The sequence below is a fragment of the Phascolarctos cinereus genome, unplaced genomic scaffold (genome assembly GCF_003287225.1).
Source record: "Phascolarctos cinereus isolate Bilbo 61053 unplaced genomic scaffold, phaCin_HiC Scaffold_2;HRSCAF=192, whole genome shotgun sequence".
In the NCBI taxonomy this organism is placed as follows: domain Eukaryota; kingdom Metazoa; phylum Chordata; class Mammalia; order Diprotodontia; family Phascolarctidae; genus Phascolarctos; species Phascolarctos cinereus.
The window spans coordinates 38,915,425-38,939,927 of NW_027555625.1; the positions used below are offsets into that span (position 1 = coordinate 38,915,425).

A 24,503-nucleotide genomic window follows, 5' to 3' on the forward strand; every position below is an offset into this window, starting at 1 on the left:
ATTCAGGACAGGGGGAAGGGGAGGATCCCTTTAACAGAAGGAAGAATGCCTCTTTCTCTAAGACTGGATGGAATGAGGACAGAGAGACCAGGAGGGGACCATCAGAAATAGCTCCAAGGAGACACTGGCCACCTTCTCCAGGGTCTGAAGCAGAGGCTGCGGCCCAACACTCCAAGGTAATCTGCCCTTACTGAGCAGCTGGGCTGATGCTCGCAATCCTGCCACCTGTCTGGTTTTCCTCACTCACCTGTGTAAGTGTTTCCTGGGATGACTTCTCCTTCAGGTGGCCCTGGTTCTTCTGTCTTCTCCAATGGGAAATCACATCTTCTTTGGAATCTGGAAGCCCTGCTCACGGGGAAATAATTGGAGAAGTGCTGAGGAGAGAAAACCATCTGAGAAGTCAACCTGAGCCTCTTTCTCTTTAAGAAATAAATAGATGGCATAACAGGAAGGACCTTGGAAGGCTACTTACTCTGCTTTGTGGTCCTATCAAGTTGGGGAGAGGGGAGTGGAATGAAAGGGCTTGATTTAGGTTCAAAGAAAACACATTCATTTTAACACACTCTCTCCTAAGAGAACAGACATGTTTCCTGTCTTCAAGGACCTGGGACTTGAGTGCAGAGTCTCTGACCTGGATGAACAGAGGGTTGGGAAGCTAGAGCCACCTGAAGCAGCACGGTCAGGTTGCTGATTTCCAGTACAAGCCAAAGACCTCCCACAGGGATGAGGCAGCAGAAGCACTGCCTCTTATCATCAAAGGATTTAGGAATTTTTCCAAAGAATGTGCACATATCAGAACACCCGTGCACACCGAACAGAAACACAGGCCTTCAGACATCTCACAACACAAAGACATAGTGAGGGCCAGATGACTGATCCTTACCCAGGGACACAAAGTTCTCATAGCTCTCCAGCATCACGTCCCTGAACAGGTCCTTCTGAGCTGGCTCCAGCAGCCCCCATTCCTCCCGGGTGAAGTCCACTGCCACGTCTTGGAACGTCAGCAATTTCTGAAACATCCAAAAACAGGTATACTCAACCAGAGACCCCTGAGTGGTTCCCAAAGCATTTTAAGGGGATGGTGTACTCCATGTCAAGCACCGCTTAGCAATCTTCTTACTAGCTTTCTCACTTCATTCTGGATTCTGTATATTGTAAATAATTAATTTTATTGCTCAAGGTCAGACATATAAATCATTTCCTGTACTAACCCCCAAGGGAAGCAAATTTGTTACTCTTCAAAATCAATCCTTTCTAATTAGGTGCATCCCATCAATCACTCACCCTTGCTGGCTGCAACACTGGAAACAGGCTTACCAAAAAGGCAGCCCAGAAGTGGATTAATGGGGTCCCAGTCCTTTCCTCACTCTCTGCACTCACAAATATAACCCAGCACCCTCGTAATAAGTTTCTTCCTTTGTTTTCAGGCATGTACACAGCCAAATCCACCAACATTCATTGATGTTTGGTGAGGAATTGTGCGTGACTGACTGGAGTGATGGGGAAGGGATCAGGCAATTCTCTAATTTCCAACCCCACAAAAGCTCTTCCCTACTGGGGAGACTGAGATTCAGAACAGAATTTCCCTGTGTTGATTCCTCTGACTTAAAGAATGAAATAATAATTGAGGCAAATCAAGAAATGATTGTGCTCTGCTTCTGGCAGAGAGAGCCCAGCAGAAGGGGCAGAAGAAGCCCAACACCACGCCTTTGTTCCAAGCTGGCAATCCTTCCCTCACTTCCCTTTGGTCAGGTGGTCTCCCACTGTTTCTGTGTCCACTGTTGGATCCCCAGCTTCTGTGCCACCCTGTCCCAGGGGAGCTCTCGGACTCTTCTGCTCAGTGCGTGCTGCTACTCACCCCATCCTTTCCTGTTTATCTGAATAAGGCAGGCCCTCTACCGACACCTTCAGATCACTGTCTGGGGGGCTCACACAGCTAGTGGGCACCTCACACACATGCCCCTCCTATGTGTGTCCACTGTGCCTTCCACCGACCTCTACCACCTGTGAAGGGAAATCCTCCTCCACCTTTTCCCCTGAATAGAGGCTGGGCTTTCTTGGACCTGCCCCTGACCACTCCCTCTGGCCTCTCCCTCTCATGAGCCACTTCTTCAATATAACAGCATGCCATCCCCAGTGCAGAGACTGCCTGCAATCAGAGCACTACCCCTGCACGCCTCTGATACCCGTGACACTTGGGCCTATCTGGCTCCTATCCATGCCCTTCCCTGGGGGGGGGAGGGGGAGGAAGGGAAATGGCTGCCAGCACTAGGAGAGCCCTTCCCCATCCCAAAACTCACCAGGGCTAGCAGGATAACACTGTTCCTCCCAGAGGCAGTTACTCTACTGCCTCCCCACTTCCTTTAGCCAAGGCTTGTCACCCCCTGGCAGGCCCTCAGTGGTCTGGGCTGAGCCCTTGGCAGATGAACCCCTGGAGAGCAGGGGCCCTCTAACTTGTCCTACTCAGTACTAGAGACACAGTCGGCACTTAATAAATGCTCGTTCACTGAGATGCTGATGCTCTACCTGACATCCCAGCTCCTGACTTTCCCTTTGCTTTCACTCCTAAATCAGCAACACTGCCTGGAGCTCACGCTGGTATCTCACTGCGTCTCTCTCGAGCGCACTATCTTGCCCATAGTATTTGTTCAGTCATTTTTCAGTCGTGTCCGACTCTTCATGACCCCATTTGGGGTATTCTTGGCAGAGGTACTACAGTGATTTGCCATTTCCTTCTGTAGCTCATTTTACAGATGAGGAAACCGAGTCAAACAGCATTAAGTCACTTGCACAGAGTCACAAAGCTAGGCACATCTGGGGCCAGATTTGAACTCTCTAAGATGAGTCTTCCTGACTCCAGGCCCAGCATTCTATACTCTGAGCCACCTAGCTGTCCATAAGGGGCACTCAATAAACGTGGACTGAATTGGACATCTCAAACACGGTGGCCCAAATTTCTAAACATAAACTCCTCATCAATCCCCTTACTTCCCAACAGTTACTGGACCTGTGATGTAATATTGAAAACATTACTAATCGCAATATGACAGAGAAGGAAGATTACCAGGATTAATGCAGGAAACGAAGAGGTCAAACTGTCGTGTACAGACCGCACAAAATCATCCTTGGCAGTCTCAACAGGCTTGTGATCCCATTAATGGGGGTTCTTCCTCCAACAGCGCATGCAGTCAATTAACAAACACATATTAAATACCTACTAAGCACCAGGCTTCTTAAATGATTCATCTGTGATCCCTGCCTAGACCTCTCCCTAAATCCTGCCCACACCAGAAGCCTTCTCCCAGCTCTTCATCATGGCACAAGCACTAGTTACACATTCAGCCTATCTAACTGTCTTCCCTCACTCTTGCTCATGATTGGCCCAGCTCCTCCTCTCACCCTATTTCTATTTGAAGATAGCCTTGTTTCTCAGCATGGCAAGGAAATTCAAATCAAGCTATTTCTGGGCTCTTTACCCTCCTCTCTGGGGTGACAGCTCTGCAACTGCTGATATTCTGTAGGAAAAGGTGACAGCCATGTCGCTGTCCTTTCTTTTACTCATTTCCCATTTTTAACACCTAAATCTTTTCTGAATTGGAGATACTGTAATTAATCTAATTATATATTATCTTCCATTTTAACATGATAGTATGGGTGACACCAGATTCATGGCATGAAAATTAACCCTGAAAATCCAACCTTCTCAATAAAAAACTAAGATTAGCATAGCAGGATATTAGCTATACACACAAAAATAATTTGCAGTTGTATATATGCAAAATAAAGATTGAGAAAAGATCTGTTTTTAAAAATTTTCATGTAGAATTTATAAAAAAAGGTAACTGAGGTAGACTTTAAAACACTACAAAAAGCTATCAAAACTACCTGGTCATACAGAAAAACAGATTTGAAGAGTGAACTCAGAACTGAAGTAAATACATAGAGTTACTGCTTTAAGGTATAAGTTAACCTGGGGACATGCTATTTTCCCTGTATTCCTACATCTGTCATGATTTCCTTCGATGCTCTAGAACTTCTGCTCCTCCAAATGGACTTGGTGTGGTTAGGTCTAGCACTGGCTCTGTCAGGTGACTTAGAGAGAACCGTTGTCACATTTTATCACATTGTCACACCAACTGCCATATTTATCATAGTATACAGCCCAGGCATGGGCAATGACTATCCTGCCAATTATTTCATTTGTTCTTTATTTCTTTATGGTGCACTATGTAATTTTATCAATATAGTGAATATTATGGTGCTGGGGAATGAGGAAGCTGTGTGTTCAATTATTTGTTAATGAAGAAAAAAAAGAAAAGCAAACAACAGAAATGTCCAAAAGTAGGGAATCACTGAATAATTTTTAATATATTAATGTTTTATAACACTGTTATAGAGCTAAAATTGAAAATTTTAAAAGAATAATAAGGAATTTGGAAAGATGACTGTAAAATGAAGACTGCAGAGCCAGATGGGCAGAGCAGACCCTGAATATGATTATGTAAAAGCTAAAGAATATACATAAATATACAGCAATGAGAATGACTTATTATCATCAATATTTTAAATAGTGAAACTCACATAGTTCAAATGTACATTACTATACTGTTTACATGGTATTGTAAATGTTTTAGGTTTTGTCTATAATAAATTATACAAAATATTGCTGTATTGTGAATTTGATGAAAGCAATTAAAGAGGGAGGGAATCACTGCTTAATATTGATGGGGAAAGTGGATGACTATAGCGAGAAAAATTAAACTTAGAAACACACTTCCTACCATGCCATGAGTTCATCTCATATAAAATCTTTTTTTGTTGTTTGTATACTGAAATATTTGTGTTAGTTGATGACTGATTGATTAATTAAGTGATTGATTAATAAAGTGTGTAGGTATGGGATAGTCTATGTCTGTGTCTGGGGAGCTTCTGGACAAACATGCTGTTAGCAGATTAGGAAGCAGAGAAAGACTCTGAATAATTAAACAACCTCCTAATTAAATCAGTATATGCTATAATACCCAGTCACCTCAATACAAAGGTGAATGTGGGAAGGATGGTGACAAATATGAGGGGAGGAGTAAAAAAAAAAAAGGACTGACTGATTTTAAGAAAATGATTTCCTAAGAGTGGCAGAAGTAACTACGGCCATGCTTAATGAAGCACCACGTTACATGACGTGGGTCCGAGTCCCTGATGACCTCTTATCTCATGTGGAATTTTCGCCTGTTGTCAAGCAATGCTGTAAATAAAACTCCAAAATGACTGGGCTGGAGACATGTCTACGGGTAGGAAGAGACTCAGTCAGTTTGGACACAACTCCCTCTAAACAGAACAATGTTTAGATCTAGATCAATCCACTAGTAACGAAAAGTTGTTTCTGGCAAGCTTGTACCTACAATACAGAGCACTAATTTTTTTCTTCAACAAAAAGTAATCTTCTTGAGTGAATGGACCGTCTTCGGACCCAAGTCCTCAGCACAGTGCCAGGAACATAGCGTGGACCTGATAAATGCTTTTTGCATCTATTCATCTAAACCAGGGGTGGAGGACCTGCAGCCTCAAGGCCACATGTGACCTTCTAGGGCCTCGGGTGAGGCCTTTTGACTGAGTCCAAATTTTACAGAACAAATCCTTTTATTAAGGGGATTTGTTCTTTGAAGTTTGGATTCAGTCAAAAGGCCACACCCAAGGCCCTAGAGGGTCACATGTGGCCTGAAGGCCAAAGGTTCCTCACCCCTGATCTAAACTCTACTGAGAATACTTTCAAGGAGCCCAAAGGAACTAGATCAATGCTCACTAATTAGCAGCCAGTCAATAAACATTTATTAAGTGCCTATTATGTGCCAGGCACGCCACACTAAGGTCTGGGATATAAAACCACAAAAAAAAGTTCGGTCTTTACAGGCAGAAAAAGATTGGTTATCGATTTTGGCGATGTTTAGAATCAGCCATCTGTTTACAGTCAGATTAGAAACTTACAGCAAAGATGAAATCAGTATCTAATTAAAAGACTAAATATAGAAATATGTAGCATTAAAACAACTTGAAACTTATGGAACAAATTATTTACACACACACACACACAAGAAAACTGATCAAAGGACACATACTGACACAGTCACTATATCCTAAAGAAAACAGCCCAATATAAATCCTGCACCTCAACAAGGACACCAAAAGACCTTATAAAACACCCAATTTCTTTGCCAAAGGCAGACAAAGCCCCACAGAAGAAGAGAGCAAGCAGCAAACCTTGTAAAATAAGGAGAAGGAAAGGAAAACATAAACCTTGGTGAGACGCAAGCACACCTCATGATCAGGCCTGTGACCTTCAGGTGTGGCTGTGGAGGACAAAGATGGCAGACTGCTCCCCTCTTCTTCTGCCCCCTCCTCCCTTCTGGAAAGAGCCGGAGTGCAATCCTCCCAACCCATAACTATTGCCTCCCATGGGGCTAGTTCAGGGCACGACCTCTGGTCACTGCCCTCCTCTCCCTGCCTCTTTCACCTCCTGGGAAGCTAGAAATTTCATCAGCCAATCTTGCCTTTAGCCTTGAAACAATAAAATGAATCAGGTCAATACAGCCTTCTTTCTCTGGCACTTTATGGAATTTAGGTTGGACAAAGGTATTAAAATCTCAATAGCTCACAGCCCCAGTTAGGAAAATTCCACACATCAAGCAGAAGTTCAAAACACGGCCCTATCTAAATTTCATGTATTTCCTGCTGACCTCAGGCTTACTCCACATCCCTTTGCTCAGCATGGACTAAGCATACAGACAGATATGTAGTGATCAACCTTTGTAATCAACCACGGATTTTTAAATGAAACAAAGTCAGAATAAAGGAAACAGCTCAAATTTTTTGTTTTAAAAGAGAGAATATAGCACAGAACATAACAGCTGTTATCAGACAGGACATGTTGGGGAAGCTTTCCTGGTCCACAGACCACATCTGGGAGCTCATCCAGATGTGTGCCTAGTCTCCACCTAACTTCTCTCTCTGCCTAATCACCCACCCCTCCTCTCACTGCCACTCCTCCTTCGGCACAGCTCACTGAGCTTCAGGTGGGGCCAACGATGCTGAGGATGGCGCTCCACCCCCAACTCTCGCTCTGCTCATGACCCAAAGACCACACGGACTTTCTTTCTCTCAGGGCTGGGGGGAGGGGACACTGGTCCCTCCGAACTCCCAATCCCACAATGCCACTAGACTTTGTCATTCATTGCATCCCTGGCACTTAGCACAGTTCGTGGCACACAGTAAGTGCCTAATCAAAGCCTGACCCGACTGGATATTTCTCACACCCCCACTAGAGTAACTCGTGGTGCCAGTAAAATGACAGAATGAATGGATTTTTGACAGGAAGGAGAAAGGGAGGTGAGGCAGGAGGCAAGTGGGGGATCTTTCCAAGCGGGTCCCACTGTACGATGGAAAGAGGAATCAGGGTCAAGACGTTCAGCGTCTCCAACTCGCGCGCTGACAAAGCACTTCTGCACCTCAGATTCCCCCAACATCCAACTGCCGGGCCAGGCTGTATGGCTCCTAAAAGACTAGGGCTGCAGAGATGTCGTCTGAGGGGAGGAGGAGCCTCAATCACTTTGGACACAACTTCTTCTACGCAGAACAAGGTTTAGAGCTGGTTCCATTCAATAGCAATGAAAAGTTGTTTCTGGCAAGCTTGTAGCTATAATACCAAGTACCAATTTTTTTAAATTCAAAGACGTAGAACTCAAGGAGTCCAGATGTAAGGAGGGCCAAAGGCAGTGAGGTGGTGCAGCGAATAGAGTGCTAGACTTGGCATCAGGTTCAAATCCTCCTGCAGATACCCACTACCTGTGTGACCAAGCTATGTGGCAAGTCACTTCAGCGCCCTCTGTCTCAGTATCCCCCTCTGTAAAATGGGGATAATAACAGCCCCTCCCTCTCAGGGCTGTTGTGAGGATTGACTGAGGCATATAACATGTACAAAGTGCTCTGCAGACTCTACAACTCTGTGGAAATGCCGGTAGTAGTAGTAGTAGTACCGTTGGTGGTGATGGCGGTGGCGGAGCGTGGAAGGGTCAGGTCACCGGATGGGGCTTGGTGAAGGCAACAAGAGGAAGGACTGGGGAAAGCACTGTGGCCCTGCTTAGGAAGGACGTGGAATTTCAAGACAGAGAAGAAACAAACCAAACTCACCTGAGACTTCGCTTTTAGGAACTCAGAAGCCATTCTCTCCTCCTCGTCGATCCTCACTTCTTGGCCAGAGTCCTGAGACGCCAGAACTAGAGGAGAAAAAAGTGAAGCAGAAGGTCAATGCCCTCTTGCTAAAGTCACCAGGCCAGGCATTCTTGCACAGATTCTGGGGGTTAGTCTACTAGCTGAAGCTCCAGGGTTTGACACACTGACCTCTTCGCAGCATCAGAAAGAACAGCATGAGACCCTGACCCCCTGCCTCAGTTCTCAGCACATCCCCAGGGCCAGAACTCTAGAGAGGGGAATTGGGAGGCAGGGGCTGACGTCGCACCACTCTGCTGCCCCACCACATTAACTCACTGGCCAAACGATTGGGAAGTAAGAAGTCCTCAACAAATGGGAACATAGGTTTGAACCTAAGATGATGAAACTGAATGGGGATAAGTGAAAAGTTTCATCCTTGGGTCCAAAGGCCGAAAGGCCAAGTGCAGCCAGATCACTGGTCCTGTGACAAAGGTTTGGTCATTTTTGTGGATTGCACGTTTGCTCAGCATGGACGGGGGGCTGTGGCAGCCAAAAGGCTCAGTCAACCTTAGCCTCTAGGAGGAGGAGCAGAATAGCCCGACCCTCGTCAGGGGATGATTCTTGGTCAAAATGTATCTGCGATGTTGTGTTCAGTTCTTGACAGCAAAGTTTAGGGAAAACATTGAGCAGATGGAGAATGCCCAGAGGAAACAGCCAGGTGACTAGCTTCTGAGACCCCTTCACTCACAGAGAAGGGTCAAATCAGAAGGGGAAAAATTCCAGGGCCTGCATCTAGTTAGCCTGGAAAGAGCAGCCAGCTGTGTTCCAGTATTTCTGGGTCTCCTGGCATTTGCTCTGCTTGACTCCAGGGCCAGAAGTACCAATAGTGGCTGGAAGGTGCAAAGAGGTCAATAACGTTTAAGGCTCTGGATCAGAGCACTGGGCAACATAGAACAAAAAGCCAAGGCTAAATGGACGAAATCAAAGGGACAAATGGGAATGGCTACATTTGGGGTAAAAAAAAAAACCCAACAGCATAAACTGGGGGAAACATCGGTTCATGTAGCAAAGATTTCATGGTCTTAGTGCACGTGAGCAAAGTATCGTGAAACAGTAAAAGGAAAAGGGGCCACAACCATTTGTGAGCTGATGAGTATCAGGGCTTTTGTTGTTTTCCTCAAAGTTTCTTCTGGAAAAAAAAAGCCAAAACAACAGTTCCTTTGTCTGGGCTCCCCCAGCTCACTGCCCAGCAAACTCTAGCTGAAGTGGGGTCAGCCGGGCCCAAAGGTCGCCCTTCCAGCCCCTCCCACACTGGGTGGGCTCCTCACCTCTCTCCTCCAACAACTGGTCCAAGCCCTTCATAGTTGCTCCCTTCTTGACCTTTTCCTAGATGCAGTGACTTCTATAAGTCTCCTCTCCCCACACAGGACCAGCAGATTCCTACACACACCAGCAGCTTCTTCTCCTCAGGGTCTACACTGATGTTCTGAAGAAGGGTCTCAGGACAAGTATGTTCCCACCCAGATGAATTCAGGCCTTTCAGGGAAATTCCCCGACGTCGTCACCATCTGGCAGGGCTGGGCCTCTGGGGCCCCACAGTGGACCCTCGTAGGCTTGACAAAATGCTGCTGGGGACAGAAGAAAAAGGAAGTCAGTAGCTTCAGTTACCCATTCAACCTGGGGGTCTAACTTGGATGGCCAAACCCCCCAGGCCTACAAATGGGGTCACAGTAAGTTTCACTGATCAATCTATAATACAAATCACACCCCATCTCACCCCACCCCCGACCCGCATGTTCCATATGCTGCAGCGTCACCAGAGCTTACACGCCCAAGACAAAGGTCAGCCCACCACTGATCCAGAACCACACAGACATAGTAAGTACTTAATGTGTGCCTTATCCACATGGACATTTCACAGACACAGGGACTGTCCCTGTGATTTCACTGGTACAGAGACTTCCAAGGTGAGGACATTCCCTCTTCTAAGGAGGATCAGAACTTTATATGCATCATATGGTCTTAGAGGATTACCCAGAGACACCCAGCCAGCACATGTCGGAGGCAGAACTGGAAGCCAGGGGCTCTGTCAGCATGACCACCACCTCTACGTAGACTACACTTGACTGTCTGTAGGGGATTATAAATACACTACTCTGATCCTTTGGGAACCTGTGACTTTTGGGGTGGTGGGCACACCCCCTGCAAGCCTGCAGATCACAAGCCCCCCAGAATTCAGTAGATGAGCTTGGAGCCGCTGTCCCTGAAAAGGGCACAAGACTTCAGCCAAGGAAGGGAGCCCAGGGGCTGCCTATGCCATCAGGGATTTGATAGCAAGACTCCTGTCTACCAGACAGCTGTTTGCTGGCTGACTTCAGGGACTTAGAAACATGAACCTAAAAGCGTCATTGGGTTACAAAGAAAAGCACTGACCACTCGACAATAAATAACATTCTTTATCAGTATTTGAATGGGACAGTGTCCGTAAGGTCTCCTCCAGATCTGAAATCCCAGGATAAGATAGATAGATAGACAAAGAGAGAGAGACAGAGAAAGAGAAAGACTGACAGACAGAAAGAGACAGATAGGGATATAGATTGATAGATGGAAAGATAGATACCTTTCATTTAGATATACACATATACACAAATATATGTATACCCACATATATAGGTGTATATATAGATATGCACACATATGTATACACACATATACAGGTGTGTATACAGATATGCACACATATATGTAAATATATTACACATATAGTGACTGGGACTAACACAGACATATGTCCAACATATAAATACTGATATACTGAATGCCCCCTCCTTCCAAAGCACCAAATGCCTGCGGACAGACAATAAAATGTATGATCTCCATACTTATGGGACAATATGGGAAAGTCAATGGACAAGGAGGAATACAACAGTCACCTCAAAAATACTCTATGAAGAAAAATATACGTAAGCGCAAATTAACTATTTAGTATGGAAATATTGCACTTCAATTTAATTCAAGTCCTCCTGTTATAATGGTCTTAGGTGCTGGGCATACAAAAATGACCCAGTACCTACTCTCAGGGAGGGGACATTCTACTCAGTCATGTAGGAAAAAGAACGCTGGCCAGGGAATGAAAAGATCTGTGACTGATTCAACTGTCCCCAAAATCAGCCAGGCAGGGCTGTGAATGGCTGATTACAGTCTGTCACCCAATCCATTCCCAAATCCTCTCCATGTGCGGGCAGAGGCTTCAAGAAGCCAAGGTCACATCTATATCTAATGAAGCATTAAAGACATCAGACTATGAATACTCACCAAAAGGTAAACTTACACATACATTGAGTACAGATGTGGACTTATGCATGTATACATATGCATATCTCATACACACTATCACTGTATAGCTGGTTACACACACACACACACACACTCTCTCTCTCTCTCTCTCTATATATATATATATATATATTCTCGAGATATATGTCTTGAGAGTTGTTATTTTGCTGGAAGATTTTATGTATGTATGTGTGTGCATATGTATCTAAATAAAAGCGTGTGGACATATATGTGCATGCACACATTAAATAATCTTCCAGAAGGTTCCAGCTTGGTTCAGCTCCCTCATGCAACAGTCCAGCAAAGATAAAAAAGGCATCAGATCAAAAAGTGGCTTAAATAAAACTCAAGAGAAATGCCAGTGAATTCCTTTCTCCCTTTAGTCCAGGATTACAGAGGGTGGTGAGAAGCCCGCAGAAATTTCAGTCATGGGAATGCAAGGAAGAACCTAAGCCAGGGTAATCTCAGTCCCTGCCCTGCCCTGGTCTCCACCCTGGTGCAGGCCCTCAGCCCCTTACCCCTGGATTACTGTGATAGCTGGGGGTGCGGAGGTGGGCCCCTGCCTCAGGTGTCTCCCCATCCAGTCCACCCTCCATGCAGCCACCAGTGACTTCCAAACGCTCAGGTCCAGCTATGTTACCCCTTCACTCCGTAAACTCCAGCAGCTATCTATCACCTCCAAAATCAAATAGAAAACGTTCTGTTTGACCCTTAAAGCCCTGCACAACCCAGCTGCCTCCCACCGTCCCAGTCTTGTTACACCTTATTCCCCAACACATACTCTGATCTAGTGACAAGGGCCTACCCGCTATTCCGTAAAACAAGACTCTCCATCTCCAGACTCCAGGCATTTGTACTGGCCGTTGCCCATCCCTGGAATGCTGTCCCTCCTGCTCTCCCTTCCAGGCTTCCCTGGCTTCTTCCTTCAGGTCCCAGCTACCACCCCATCAAGCCTTTCCAGACCCCCCTCCCTTAGCCGATCACTGCCACTCCATCCTGTCTTCCCACAGCCATTTGTACTTGGCCTTCTCCATCAGACTGTGCTCTCCCTGAGGGCAGGGCTGCCCCAGACTCTCTCAGCATCCCGGGCAGCCTTTCTCAGTATCCCTAGTAGCCTCTCTTTGCATCCTAGGCAGCCTCTCTCAGTATCCCTAGTAGCCTCTCTCAGCATCCTTAGTAGCCTCTCTTAGCATCCCAGGCAGCCTCTCTCCCCTAGTAGCCTCTCTTAGCATCCCTAGCAGCCTCTCTCAGCATCCCAGGCAGCCTCTCTCAGCATCCTGGCAGCCTCTCTCAGCTTCTCTGGTAGCCTCTGCATCCTGGGCAGCCCCTCTCAACATCCCGGGCAACGGAGTCTGCAAAGACCCGGAGCCCGGGGCTCGCGCTGGGTCAAGGTCCAGGCACGAAGCCCCGCCTCGGTCAGGGAGGGGCCGGACCCCAAAGAGCGGGGCGACCTTGTCCCCCCAAAGTCCATCCCGTCCTTTTTAAAAGAAACTACAACCGCCGGCTCGGTGAGTTTGCCAGGCTCACGATCAGAAATAAGTAAAAGGAAGTTTAATGTCAGACTGGCAGAGACGTGGCCCGGCCTGGGACCCGCAGGGTCCCCCCTCTCCCGCCGCCGCCAGGAAGCGCCCCAAAGTGACCCCGCACCGGCCCCCTCCCCCACCTCCCGCCCCGGTGGATGGGGGTGGGGGGAACCTCAGGTTCCCACGGCAGGTTTAAGGAGCGGCCCCCTCGAGCCTCGGGAAGCTAAGGATGGAGCGAGTGACGCAGATGAGGCCGGGCCTGCGAGGATTCTCCCGGCGACCCCCGGGGGACGGGCGCTGCTATTGTTCCCACTTTACAGAGGAAGACACTGAGGCTCGCAAAGGCTGCGTGCTTGCCAAAGGTCACCTGACCGCGGGAAGCAGAATCCGAACCCAGGACCTTAGGACGCAGCACGAAGGGGGGGGCCCCGCGGCGGCTTTGGGTCACTCCCTACCTCCAGACTCTGCCATGACTCCCTACTACCTAGGGGCCTGCTGGGCCGGCTACGCCGAGGGGCCGCGGGGGGGCCGGGGCTTGGACCCGAGGCCGGCCCTTCCGTCCACCCCCGACACGCAGCGGGGCGGGTGCGGGGTTCGAGGCCTCGCGGGGCCTGCGTCTGCGGGGACCGAGGGCGGCGGCGGCGGAGGCGACTGGAGGGGAAGGGGCGCAAGGACACAGACACACGCACACCGAGAAACGCTTACGCCCCCACGCGCGAGCGCACACTCACCCACTCACCACCTACCGGCCCCGGAAAGACGCAAAAAAAATAAATAAAGACGAGCAGAAAATGATCACGCAGCTGAATCGGCGCCTGCCCGCGAGCAGGCCGAAACTACGATTCCCAGAATGCCTCGGGAGAAGGGCGGGGCGAGCGAACACAGACTCCGGTCGTGAAGCTCGCGTGCACATCACGTGGCTCTCCAGGTGAATTCCGGGAAATGGAGTTTCGGCTCAAGAGAAGACCGCGGCCTAAAGGATTCTGGGAAATGTAGTCCGGAAGCTGCTTCTGCGCGGGCTACTTCGCCTCTGAGTTCTGTTTACGTGCCATTTAATGAGGGTCTGATTGTTTACCCTGGGAGGTGCTGAACACTGAGTGTAGAGTAGAAGAAACTATCTTTGCCCTCAACGAACTTACATTCTGTAGGGGAAGACCACGTGCACATTTAAATAGCTGTCAGCCAACAAACATTTATTAAGTGCCTAAGTGTTGCAAGCCCCTCGCTAAGCGCTGGGGACACAAAGAAAGAAGAGAGGGTCCCTGCCCCCTGCAGCTTACGAGCTCGTGGGGAGGCAAAAATACATAGGTACAAACAAGCTGTATACAGGAACAAAAATAATTAACAGGGGGAAGAGGGAGTGGGGAAGGCGTCCTGCAGGAGATGAGCTTTTAGCTGGGATTTGAAGGAAGCCTGGGAGCAGAGAAGGAAGAGGACATCTCAGATCACGAGGAAGATCCGAGGTCCACTTCATTAGAAAGTGCCATGGACCCTTTAATAAAGTGCCGTTGGCTCAGAGCTCTGCCTCAGTTTCTTTTACTGTGATCGGACAATTTAAAGCTCCACACTTGCTCATGGAACAGCCAGGATTATGTGTCGGGGAGTAAGATGTGAGAAGACTGGAAAGGTAGGAGGGGGCTAGGTTAGGGACGGCTTTGAATGTCAGTGGGTTTTGTATTTGATCCTGGAGGTAACAGGGAGCCCCTGGGATTCGTTGAGAGTGGTGAAAGGATGGATTGGAGTGGAGCGAGGCTTGGAGCAGGGTCACTCCCCCGCTCCCTGGAGCTTTTGCACTAGTCCAGAGGTATCCGGGTCGGAGGAGGGTGCTTTTCCACATGATTTGCTTTCATGTGTACTGAACACTGGAATATTGAATTCAATTATTTTAATTCTTCCGTGTCCAGTCTAAAGTACAGGTAATTTTCAAACTTGAAAGTGAAAATTATCAGCAATATAAAAAATATGACAAATCACTAATAAGAGAAATGCCAATTAAAACAACTCTGAGGTTTGACCTGAAAACATCACATTGGGCAAAGATAACAGGATACAAAAAAGATACTGATTAATTTGGTGAGTTCTTCCCAAATCCCCTCTTGGTCAACTTGTTGAGACTCAAGGTTTTTGATCAGGCAGCACTTGAACAGGACTCCCCACAGACACGGAATAGGGTACTTACTTATGCCTTGGTGATTGGGTTTTAGAGATTAGAGCTACCTCCCCATAGTCATGTTGCGTGAGGCTTAGGATAGACTGTTGCAAAAGGAGCCACTCCCCTGATAGATAAATGCACTAGTTTGGCTAGTGATTTTGTGTGTGTGTGTGTGTGTGTGTGTGTGTGTGTGTGAGACAGAGACAGAAACAGACATGGCTTCCCCTTTCCCTTTTTTTGAATTTTCTCTCTGTGTGATTTCCAAACCAGAGTGCAGTAAGGGAAAGGGATGAGGAACATTCTCTCTTTTAACTACCCCATGAGCAGGAAATGTATTCATGATTGTCCAGGAAAGCCTGAGAGATCTCCTGTTATGCTACTACATTTTGGCCCTTTCCTATTTAAGTGCAAGTAAGGTGATCCTGAGAATAGACATTTCCAACCTTGAGGGTTACCTCACAATTCTTAGTTTTAGAATTCCCAAGAGATCAAGAATTCTTGAATTTGAAAGTCAGGTACCAGTCTCTCAAAGGAGTATTTCCTTAAAAACTTCTTAGAAAAGGATCCTCCCCAGATTATCTTCATCAGTCTCCTTATCTTACAAAGAGATGTTGGAGGTAGTAGGAAGACAGGCGCACTAATGCAGTGTTAATGGAGCTATGAATTAGTTTAACCAATTATTCTGGAAAATGATTTGGAATTATGCTTTAACAAGTCAAGAAACTATATAAATCCTTTGACCCAACAATATCTTTACAAGACATTGACTCCCAAGAATGTCAAAAAGAGAGGGTAAGGTCTAATGTATACAACAAAATATTCATTGCAGAGTGTTTTAAATAGTAAACAATTGGAAGGAAAGTGAACGTCTATCAGTTAGAGAATGTCTAAATAAAATGTGTTCTATAAATGTAAAGGAAAATTGTTATACCACAAGAAATGAAAAATACAAGGAATTCAGAGAAACTAAGAAAGATGTACATGATATTATTATAGTCATTATTATTATTCTTCCATATTTATTCCTATTTTATTTCTGGTCTTCATCATAATACCAAGCTTTTCAGATCTACAATTTCAGATGGACAATTGTTTTCCTCAACCTTTCCTATTTTAAGGTCTCTTTATTAAATTTGGGAAGACTAAAAACAAGTCTATTTCTATAGGTCATTATTGAGCACATTCCATCTCTTGCTAAGAGCCAAGAGCTAATCAACCATATATTTATCCAGAGATAAAGATATCTTGATCACATTCTTAGACACCATCTTCTTAGCCAGATGTTAATTTTCTACACTGCTTTCCTCTTATTAATCCGCTGCCTTCAATCAGCAGTAAGATGAAATCACCACTTATACTCTCCGGGATTTGAGGTGTGTAGCTTCTTTGCTTTTCAGCCCAAGACTTCACATTCCTAATCAATCCTTTCTAGGTTCCCTTAGATGATTACATAATTCACCAGAAGTAGGTAGTGGTCAAGTCTGACAGTTCTCAAAAGCCTCTCTGCCATGTCATAGAAACATGCCTTAGGAAGACAGCTGGCTGTTTTACATTTGTATTTACGTCCCCCAAATGCAGCACGGTGCCTGACATAGAGCAGGTGAATAATAAATGCTAGCGAAGGTCTATCGGGTCCACAGATAGCTTCCTCTGTGCCCTCAACAATGAGACACGAGACACAACTGCTTTCTCTGGCTGTTACTAGCTGGCTTGCCACATAACGGTGCATGTGGATCCATGTTGTCAATCCATGGAGAATAAGAGAAGGCTAGACTCGTCCTTATTCAAGAAGAGCCTCATACCCATTATATGGCTCTAATTATGTGGTTTTCTTTCCTGCTGTGTCATATTTCTACTCTATGTCATATGCTTCTACCTTCCACACTAAGAATTCTCTTTGGTTGCATTACATCCTTTTATCTTTTATTTCTTTCCAAAATTCTATCTTCCATTCTTTGAAGGCACATTCTATTCAACCTAATAACTTGGAGACATACACACTTTCTTCAAGACTTTTCACATTCTCTGCTAAGTTGCAGATCAATTTTCATTCTGCAGATATCCTGGTGTTACATGATACTTGAAAAACCACAGCGAGAACAGAAGCTTAGCAATCATTATGCAAATGAAAGGAAATTCTCTTTAATCTGAACACTGCCTTAAAAAAGATTCCAATCACTGGTCTTTGTTTTGGTAGCTCTTTTGGCCGACTCTTCTGCTTAACTAGTGTGGTCAAATGCTTACCAGGAGATGAGACACAGAATGTGAACATGAGATCTACACAGTTGATTTGTTATGTTCATTCACTTTGCACCTAATATGTGACCTGCACTGAGTCAGGTGCTTCGGATACAAATACAGAGTAAGATACTCCTTGTCTTGAATCAACTTCAATTCTATTAACATTTATTAAGTACCCGCTATGATCATATAACATATTAACAGATAAGTAATACATACACACCCAAAATACACAGTGATAGGAGGGGGGAGACCAAAAACTGGAAAAATTGTGAAATATTTGTTGAAGGCGGTAGCATATTTTGAGTTTTGAAGGAAACTAGGGGCTCCAAGAGGGAGAAATCAGGACGCAAGTATTCCAAGTATGGCACCCAGTCTATGTGAAGCCATTAAAAAAAAAAGGAAATGAAATGTCATAGAGCAGCCAATAGCCAAGTTTGGATGAAGCAGAGTATGAGGTGGAGGAGGGGAGGAGTGTTGGTTGCAGGTAATCGTCCTGGCTAACTGAAGAATTATCAAGTGCAATCCTCTACTTCCTTAAATTCTATTTTATTACATAGTATATGTGATTTAGCAATACAGTAAAAATAAAAATGGTAGCTACTTTAAGTCCCACACACTTAACACACTATTTTCAATAAATTTTCCCCATTTGTTCCCCAAAACAGTAATATCAATAGCAATCTTACCTCAATAAAACAATGCACTGAAAAAAAATTAGCAGCAATGCATTTTCACCATTCCTCTTTGGCCATGTGTTTTAGTGCCTGAGTTTTAATTCAGAGCAACACCAGAGCAAAGTAATAAATTATATTGAAATACATGTGGTGTATCACAGCATAAATATTCTTTGTTTTTTTCTTTTAAAATTAAATTATCCCTCCCATTTCCCCTCCCTCAACTAAGCACCTATTATGATTAGACAACATGTTAATAGTTAAGTAATACATGTACCCTAAAAATACACAGAGGAGACACCAAGAACTGGGAAAACTGTAAAATCTTTAAAAAGCCCTCAACACATAACTGTATAGTGCAGAAAAAAAACCCCACACACATTGGCCATGTCAAAAATAGTATGTCTCTTCCTACCATTTAAGTTCATGCCTCTCTATCAAGAAGTGAATCTCATGTTTCACCTATATTCTTTTGGACTCTTGGTTTATCACTGCATCGATCAGAGTTCTAAAGTCAGAGATATTTTTCTCTATAGTTTATCATTGTATAAATTGTTTGGCCCATATTATTCTGTATCAGTTCAAAGAAGTCTTCCCAGGTTCTTCTGAAACTGTCCATTTCCTCATTTCTCATGGCACAATTATTCCATTACATTCACACACCAGTTGGTTTAGCCATTCCCCACTAGGAGAACATTCTCTCAGTGTCTACTTGTTGGCTACCATGAAAAGAGCTGGTAGAAATATTTGTATACGTGTAGAACCTTTTTCTTTCTCTTTGATCTTTTTGGGGTATAGGCCTAGCAGGGATATAGGCCTGCCTAATAGTGGTATAGCTCGGATAAAAGGTACACACATTTTAGTAACTTTTTAGGCATAAATCAAAATGCCTTTCCAGAATGGCTAGACCAATTCAAAGCTCCACCAATGGTACACAGTACATTCCTGTACATATGCTTTGTCTAAACATGTGCTATGTTCCAGCCAAATTTGTTATAATCTCTGCTAAAAAAATATTAATATTGCCCTGCCCCTGTGACTTTGTTCAAATTGCTCCATAAATCTCTAATGCCCTTCCCATTGATATCTCTACACAAATATCCTACTTATCCTGCTAGAGGCAAGTAGGTGATGCAGTGGATAAAATGCTGGTCCTTGGGTGAGGAAGATCTGAGTTAAAATCCTAACTTAGACCCTTACTAGCTGTGTGACCCTGAGTAAATCACTTCACCTCTACCTGCCTAATTTCCTCCCTTGTAAGACAAGGATAATAATATCACTTAACTCTCAATGTTACAGTGAGGATCAAATGAGATAATATATGTAAAGCACATAGTAAGTGCTTAATGTTTGCCCCCTTTCCCTATTCTTTATGGTAGGGAATGGGGAGTGTTCGGGAGGACTAACAGGTGTGGGGTGAGGGCCTGTCCAAGCCTTCTTAGAGCTGCTTATCCACCTTTGGTGTCCACCTGATTCACCAACTCTCACCTGTGGCTCTAAGAAGCTGTAGGACTCACTGTGGCCACACCCAGGAAACCATCTAGGCAGATGGGCTAAACCAGGTTGAGGGTAATAGGCCTCAAACATTTTGGTGAGCTAGGAGTATTTCTACCCTGGTGGAATGGGTAAACAAGAACAACTTGTTCCAATGGCCATGAAAGAGGCTGAAGCTGGCATTATGGAGCTCTTACAGGCTGGTCAGACATCAACGCTGTGAAGATAATCTGCCACATTCAGAGCTGTCGCCAGTCATCTGGGCGCTAGTCTCACCACTGGACTCTGATGACTCAGGCGCAGAGTGAGGCTGGCATCTTGTGAAACAACACCTCATTTAAATCCAATTCATGTACAAGTCAAGCGTCAACTGTGATGTCATTGGTCCTCTTTAAAAACAAAGCACCAAAAAACATCAGGGCCTAGCACAAATGTAAACTCCTCTTTGGATTCCTTCCCTGAGCTCCCCAGCAAACAATGATCCTTCTCCGGTTGGGCAACAATCAGTGAATGAATCAGCAGGCATTTATTAAGCTCTTGCTATGTGCCAAACATTGTGCTGAGTCCTTGGGATACAAAGAAAATACAAAAACAATCTTTCCTTTCAAGGAGCTTACATTTTTTTCCCCCTTTTAGGCAATTGGGGTTAAGTGACTTGCCCAGGGTCACACAGCTAGTAAGCGTCAAGTTTGGTCTGAGGCTGGATTTGAACTCAGGTCCTCCTGACTTCAGGGCTGGTGCTCTATCCACTGTGCCACCTAGCTGCCCCCAGGAGCTTACATTTTAATAAAGAATACGTGTACATATAAGGGTGGCCACAAGATAAACAGGGAGTTTACAGAAGGTAATTTTGGAGAGAAAGGCACCAGAAGCCAAGTTCCCGAGAAGGTAGCATCTGAGCCCAGGTTTAAAAGGAGTCCAAGAAGCCAGGAGGGAGAATGTTCCAGGTAAGGAGGATGGTCAGTGCAAAGGCATAGAGGGGAGGTGGAAGGTTGTGTCTGAAGAACGGTAAGCAGGTCAGGATGGATCAACCACAGAATGCAGCAGGAAAGGCAGAACAGGACCAGGATGAGAACAAAACAGAAAGCACCCACAGCAGATGTGTATCTCCCATTGATGTATCATAGCATCACGGATTTAGAGTGGGGAGGGAATGCATCTGTAGGTGTTTCCAATGTGTACTTGAGGTCAGTAGCCCCAGGTTCCAGGTACTCTATATAACCCTAAATGCCTAAAACTATAGCTCAGAAGCCCCAACCAATGTGTTTACCTCTCAATTGTCAGTCAAGGAACAAAAGCTATTTGCTAAAATAGCATGCAAGAAAAGGACCAAGTCATCTTTCCTTCAATACACTCTTCCCCAATTACAGGTGGCATCAGGAAGGCAAGTATTCTGCCGTATAAGGTCAACATTAGAAAGGTTCACAGGAGCTGCACACTGCCTGGCTGTAGACGTCACTTCTTCTGACTTCTAGAGTGCAACTTTGCACTCCAAATAGGGAAGGATGCTGCACAGGAAACCACTGGGGACATTTTTTCCCCTTCAACCAACAGTAGGATGCATTAAAACTCTCTTTAGAACAGAGGTATCAAACACACCATAACGGTGTTGCCCAAACAAGATTAAACTGTAATTGGGAAATATTTAATAAAATAAATAAAAATACAAAAGAACATAATGTTCATGTGGTTTCTTTAAGTTAATGTGCAGCAAGAACAGGTCCTTGTTTACTGCTGAGTGGCCCATTTCTACATAAGTTTGACACAACTGCTCTAGAAGACCCAATGCCTGGAGTTGTCAAACTCAGGAACTCTGAAACTTGGGCATTGATGACATGGCATCTCCCAAAGTGGGTGCCATCCTAGAAATCTCCCTTAGAGGCTGGGAGGTTTGATTATGGGATTATGCTCTCTAAGGAAGTCAAATTCCCCTCTCCTTTACACAAAAACTTGGAACTCAGGAAATAACAGCCTTGGATTCTCTTCTCAGGCAACTTGTGTCTCATGTAATATTTTATATTTCAGTTATGTGCATGTCATGTCTCCTGTCTCCTCTCTGGATCCTGTGAGCTACACGCAGCCACAAACCATTTTTCATTTAATCTCCTCTAGGACCTAGAATACTCTAACCTGAGTATTTATAGGAAGATGGACATAAGGAGAACTTAGCCATTCTTCACCCTCAAGGCAACTAACACTATTGTAACTGGTGACAAAATCTGACACCTTGTCTCCTATGTTGAATAAATTATTATTTTACTTTATGTCAGTGGGTATAAGTTGAGGGCAGCTAAGTGGTGCAGCAGATACAAAACTAGCCATAAAGTCAAGGAAGACCTAAGTTCAAATCTCAGATATTTACTGTGTGATCTTACATAAGTCTCTAAACCTCTTTGCCTTAGTTTCGTCACCTGTAAAATGAGGGTAACAATAGCATGTACCTGGGAGGGAGAGTTTATGAGGATTGAATGAGATACTCTTGGTAAAGGGCTTGATAAAGCAGAGCATCTGGAATATAATAGACACTATATAATAGACACTATTATGATGATGATGATTATGTTATCTTGGAACGAAATTTTTGGTGCAATGTTCCTGGGATCTGTGCTAGGCCCTGATCTGTTTAATATTTCAATTAATGGCTTAGCTAAGGGTGTATGTGCCATGGTTATCTGATGTGCAGCTGATACAAATGTGGCAGGGGCAGCTAATAACAGCCAAGATTCCAAAAGATCTTGACTCCTGACCAAATAGGGCCAAACTGAATATGATGAAATAAAAAAAATGGAAAATCTTACAGTTGAACTCAAAATATCAACTGCACACATGAAAGTAGAGGGATGGCTAGAAGTAGGTCATAAGAAAAAGATCCGGAATTCTGGTGGATAACAGGCTCATTAAGGAGCCAAAGAGTGAAAGGGCAGCCAAAATGGCAAATGCAGTCTTGGGCTACGTTAGGAGAGGAATAAGACCAGGAGTGACAGTCTTGTGAATGTGCATCTCAGCCAGAATAGATTTAGAATTTCGTCATCAGATTTGCATACCACATTTTAGGAAAGAGAAGTTTAAGGAGTCTGGAGAAAAGCAACTTAACTGGTGAATGGTGTGTTAGTTCATGTTATAGGAGGATAAACTGAGGGTATTTTATCTGAAGAACTGAAAACAGGCTATCATGGCTGACTTCAAGCATATGGTGGTTTCTCACAGGCAAGAAGGATTTGGCTTGTTCTCTTGGGCCTCTTGGGAGGGAAATTGCAAAAAGGCAAATTTAGGCTTGATATAAGGAAAAACTTCCTAATAACAAGCACTACCCAAAAGTGGGGCAGACTTCCTCAGGAACCCAGTGGGCTCCTCCTCATTAAAGAACAAAGGCTGGGTAAGCATTTGTATGGTGTGTAGGGCAATCTTGTTCAGATAAAATTTGATTAAACCTAAGGCCTCTCCTGCATTCATTATATTTAGACAAGTCTTTCTCCAGAATGAATTGCTTTATGCTTCAAATCTAGACCTGGTGCAAAAGGCTTTCCCTCATTCATTACATTTAGAGTTTTTCTCCATTATGGAGTTGTTGATGTCCTGAGAGCCTTTGATTACTGCTGAAGGCTTTCCCACATTTATTACATTTATAGGGTTTTTCTCCAGTATGAGTTCTTTGATGTCTTGATAAATATTTGTTATTATTGAATGCTTTCCCACACTCCTTACATTTGTAGGGTTTCTCTCCAGTATGAATTACCTGATGTTGCATAAGGGATGAACTTCGACTAAAAGCTTTCCCACATTTGTTACAATTATAGGGTTTCTCTCCAGTATGAATTTTCTGATGTTGCACAAGTGATGAACTTTGCCTGAAAGCTTTACCACATTCCTTACATTTATAGGGTTTCTCTCCAGTATGAATTCTCTGATGCTGAATCAGATAGCTATTACTCATAAAGCCTCGCCCACATTCTTTACATTGGAGGGGCTTTACTCTGGTATGATTTTTTTTTATGTCGAATTAGGTAGCTATTACTGCTGAAAGACTTCCCACATTCATTACATTTGAAAGGTTTCACTCCAGTATGAATTTTCTGATGTTTGCTTAGGTATTGTTTATTGTTGAAAGCTTTCCCACATTCATTACATTTAAAAGGTTTGCCTTCAGCATGGATTCTTTGATGCTGAATTAGGTAGCTATTACTCATAAAGCCTTTCCCACATTGATTGCATATGAAGGGTTTCCCTCCAATATGAATTTTTTTATGCTGGATTAGATAGTTCTTACTGCTGAAGGCCTTCCCATATTCATTACATTTGAAAGGTTTCACTCCAGAATGATTTTTTTTTATGTTGAATTAGGTAATATTTACTTCTGAAAGCTTTCCCACATTCATTACACCCAAATGGTCTTTCTTTAGTATGAATTAACTTATGTTTAATAAAGTGTGATTCCTGGCAGAGTGCTTTCCCACAATGATTATGTTTACAGCGTATATTGCTAGTATAGATTTTTTTATGTTGGTCTAAGTATTTATTACCGAAGGCTTTCAAACACATATTACATTCATTAGGCTTCTGCCTAGTACGAATCATCTTATGGATTTTAAGGTGTCGTTTATGCTTAAAGACTTTGTCATATTCATTACATAAGTAGGATTTCTCTCCACTGTGAATTTTCTTATGTAGAAAAAGGTTTATCCAGGAACTAAAGACTTTTTCACATTCTTTGCATTTATGGGGCTTCTCTCCTGTATGAGTTGTTTGATATGCAGTTAAGTATTGTTTACTGTGGTCAGTTTTTCCATGTTCATTACGTTCAAAAATTTTCTCCTCACCACTATAAATACTTTGAGGTTCAGGAACCTGTGATTTGATGCTCTCGAAGTCTTTGCCAAC

General features: G+C 44.3%; 1 protein-coding gene and 1 pseudogene across 1 annotated transcript in view; both read right to left on the reverse strand.

The window, feature by feature from the left end:
* Positions 1 to 13,908, reverse strand: part of LOC110202934 (uncharacterized) — a 37,296-nt gene extending 23,388 nt beyond the window's left edge. Inside the window, 6 exon segments of the mRNA XM_020979299.2 lie at positions 248 to 313; positions 316 to 345; positions 884 to 1,010; positions 8,182 to 8,267; positions 9,531 to 9,827; positions 13,793 to 13,908. Of these exon segments, the coding sequence (XP_020834958.1) occupies positions 248 to 313; positions 316 to 345; positions 884 to 1,010; positions 8,182 to 8,267; positions 9,531 to 9,564 (343 nt within the window). The 5' untranslated portion in view covers positions 9,565 to 9,827; positions 13,793 to 13,908.
* Positions 13,909 to 16,262: 2,354 nt separating this feature from the next.
* LOC144455749 (uncharacterized) lies at positions 16,263 to 24,056 on the reverse strand (annotated as a pseudogene).
* Between the last annotated feature and the right edge of the window lie 447 nt (positions 24,057 to 24,503).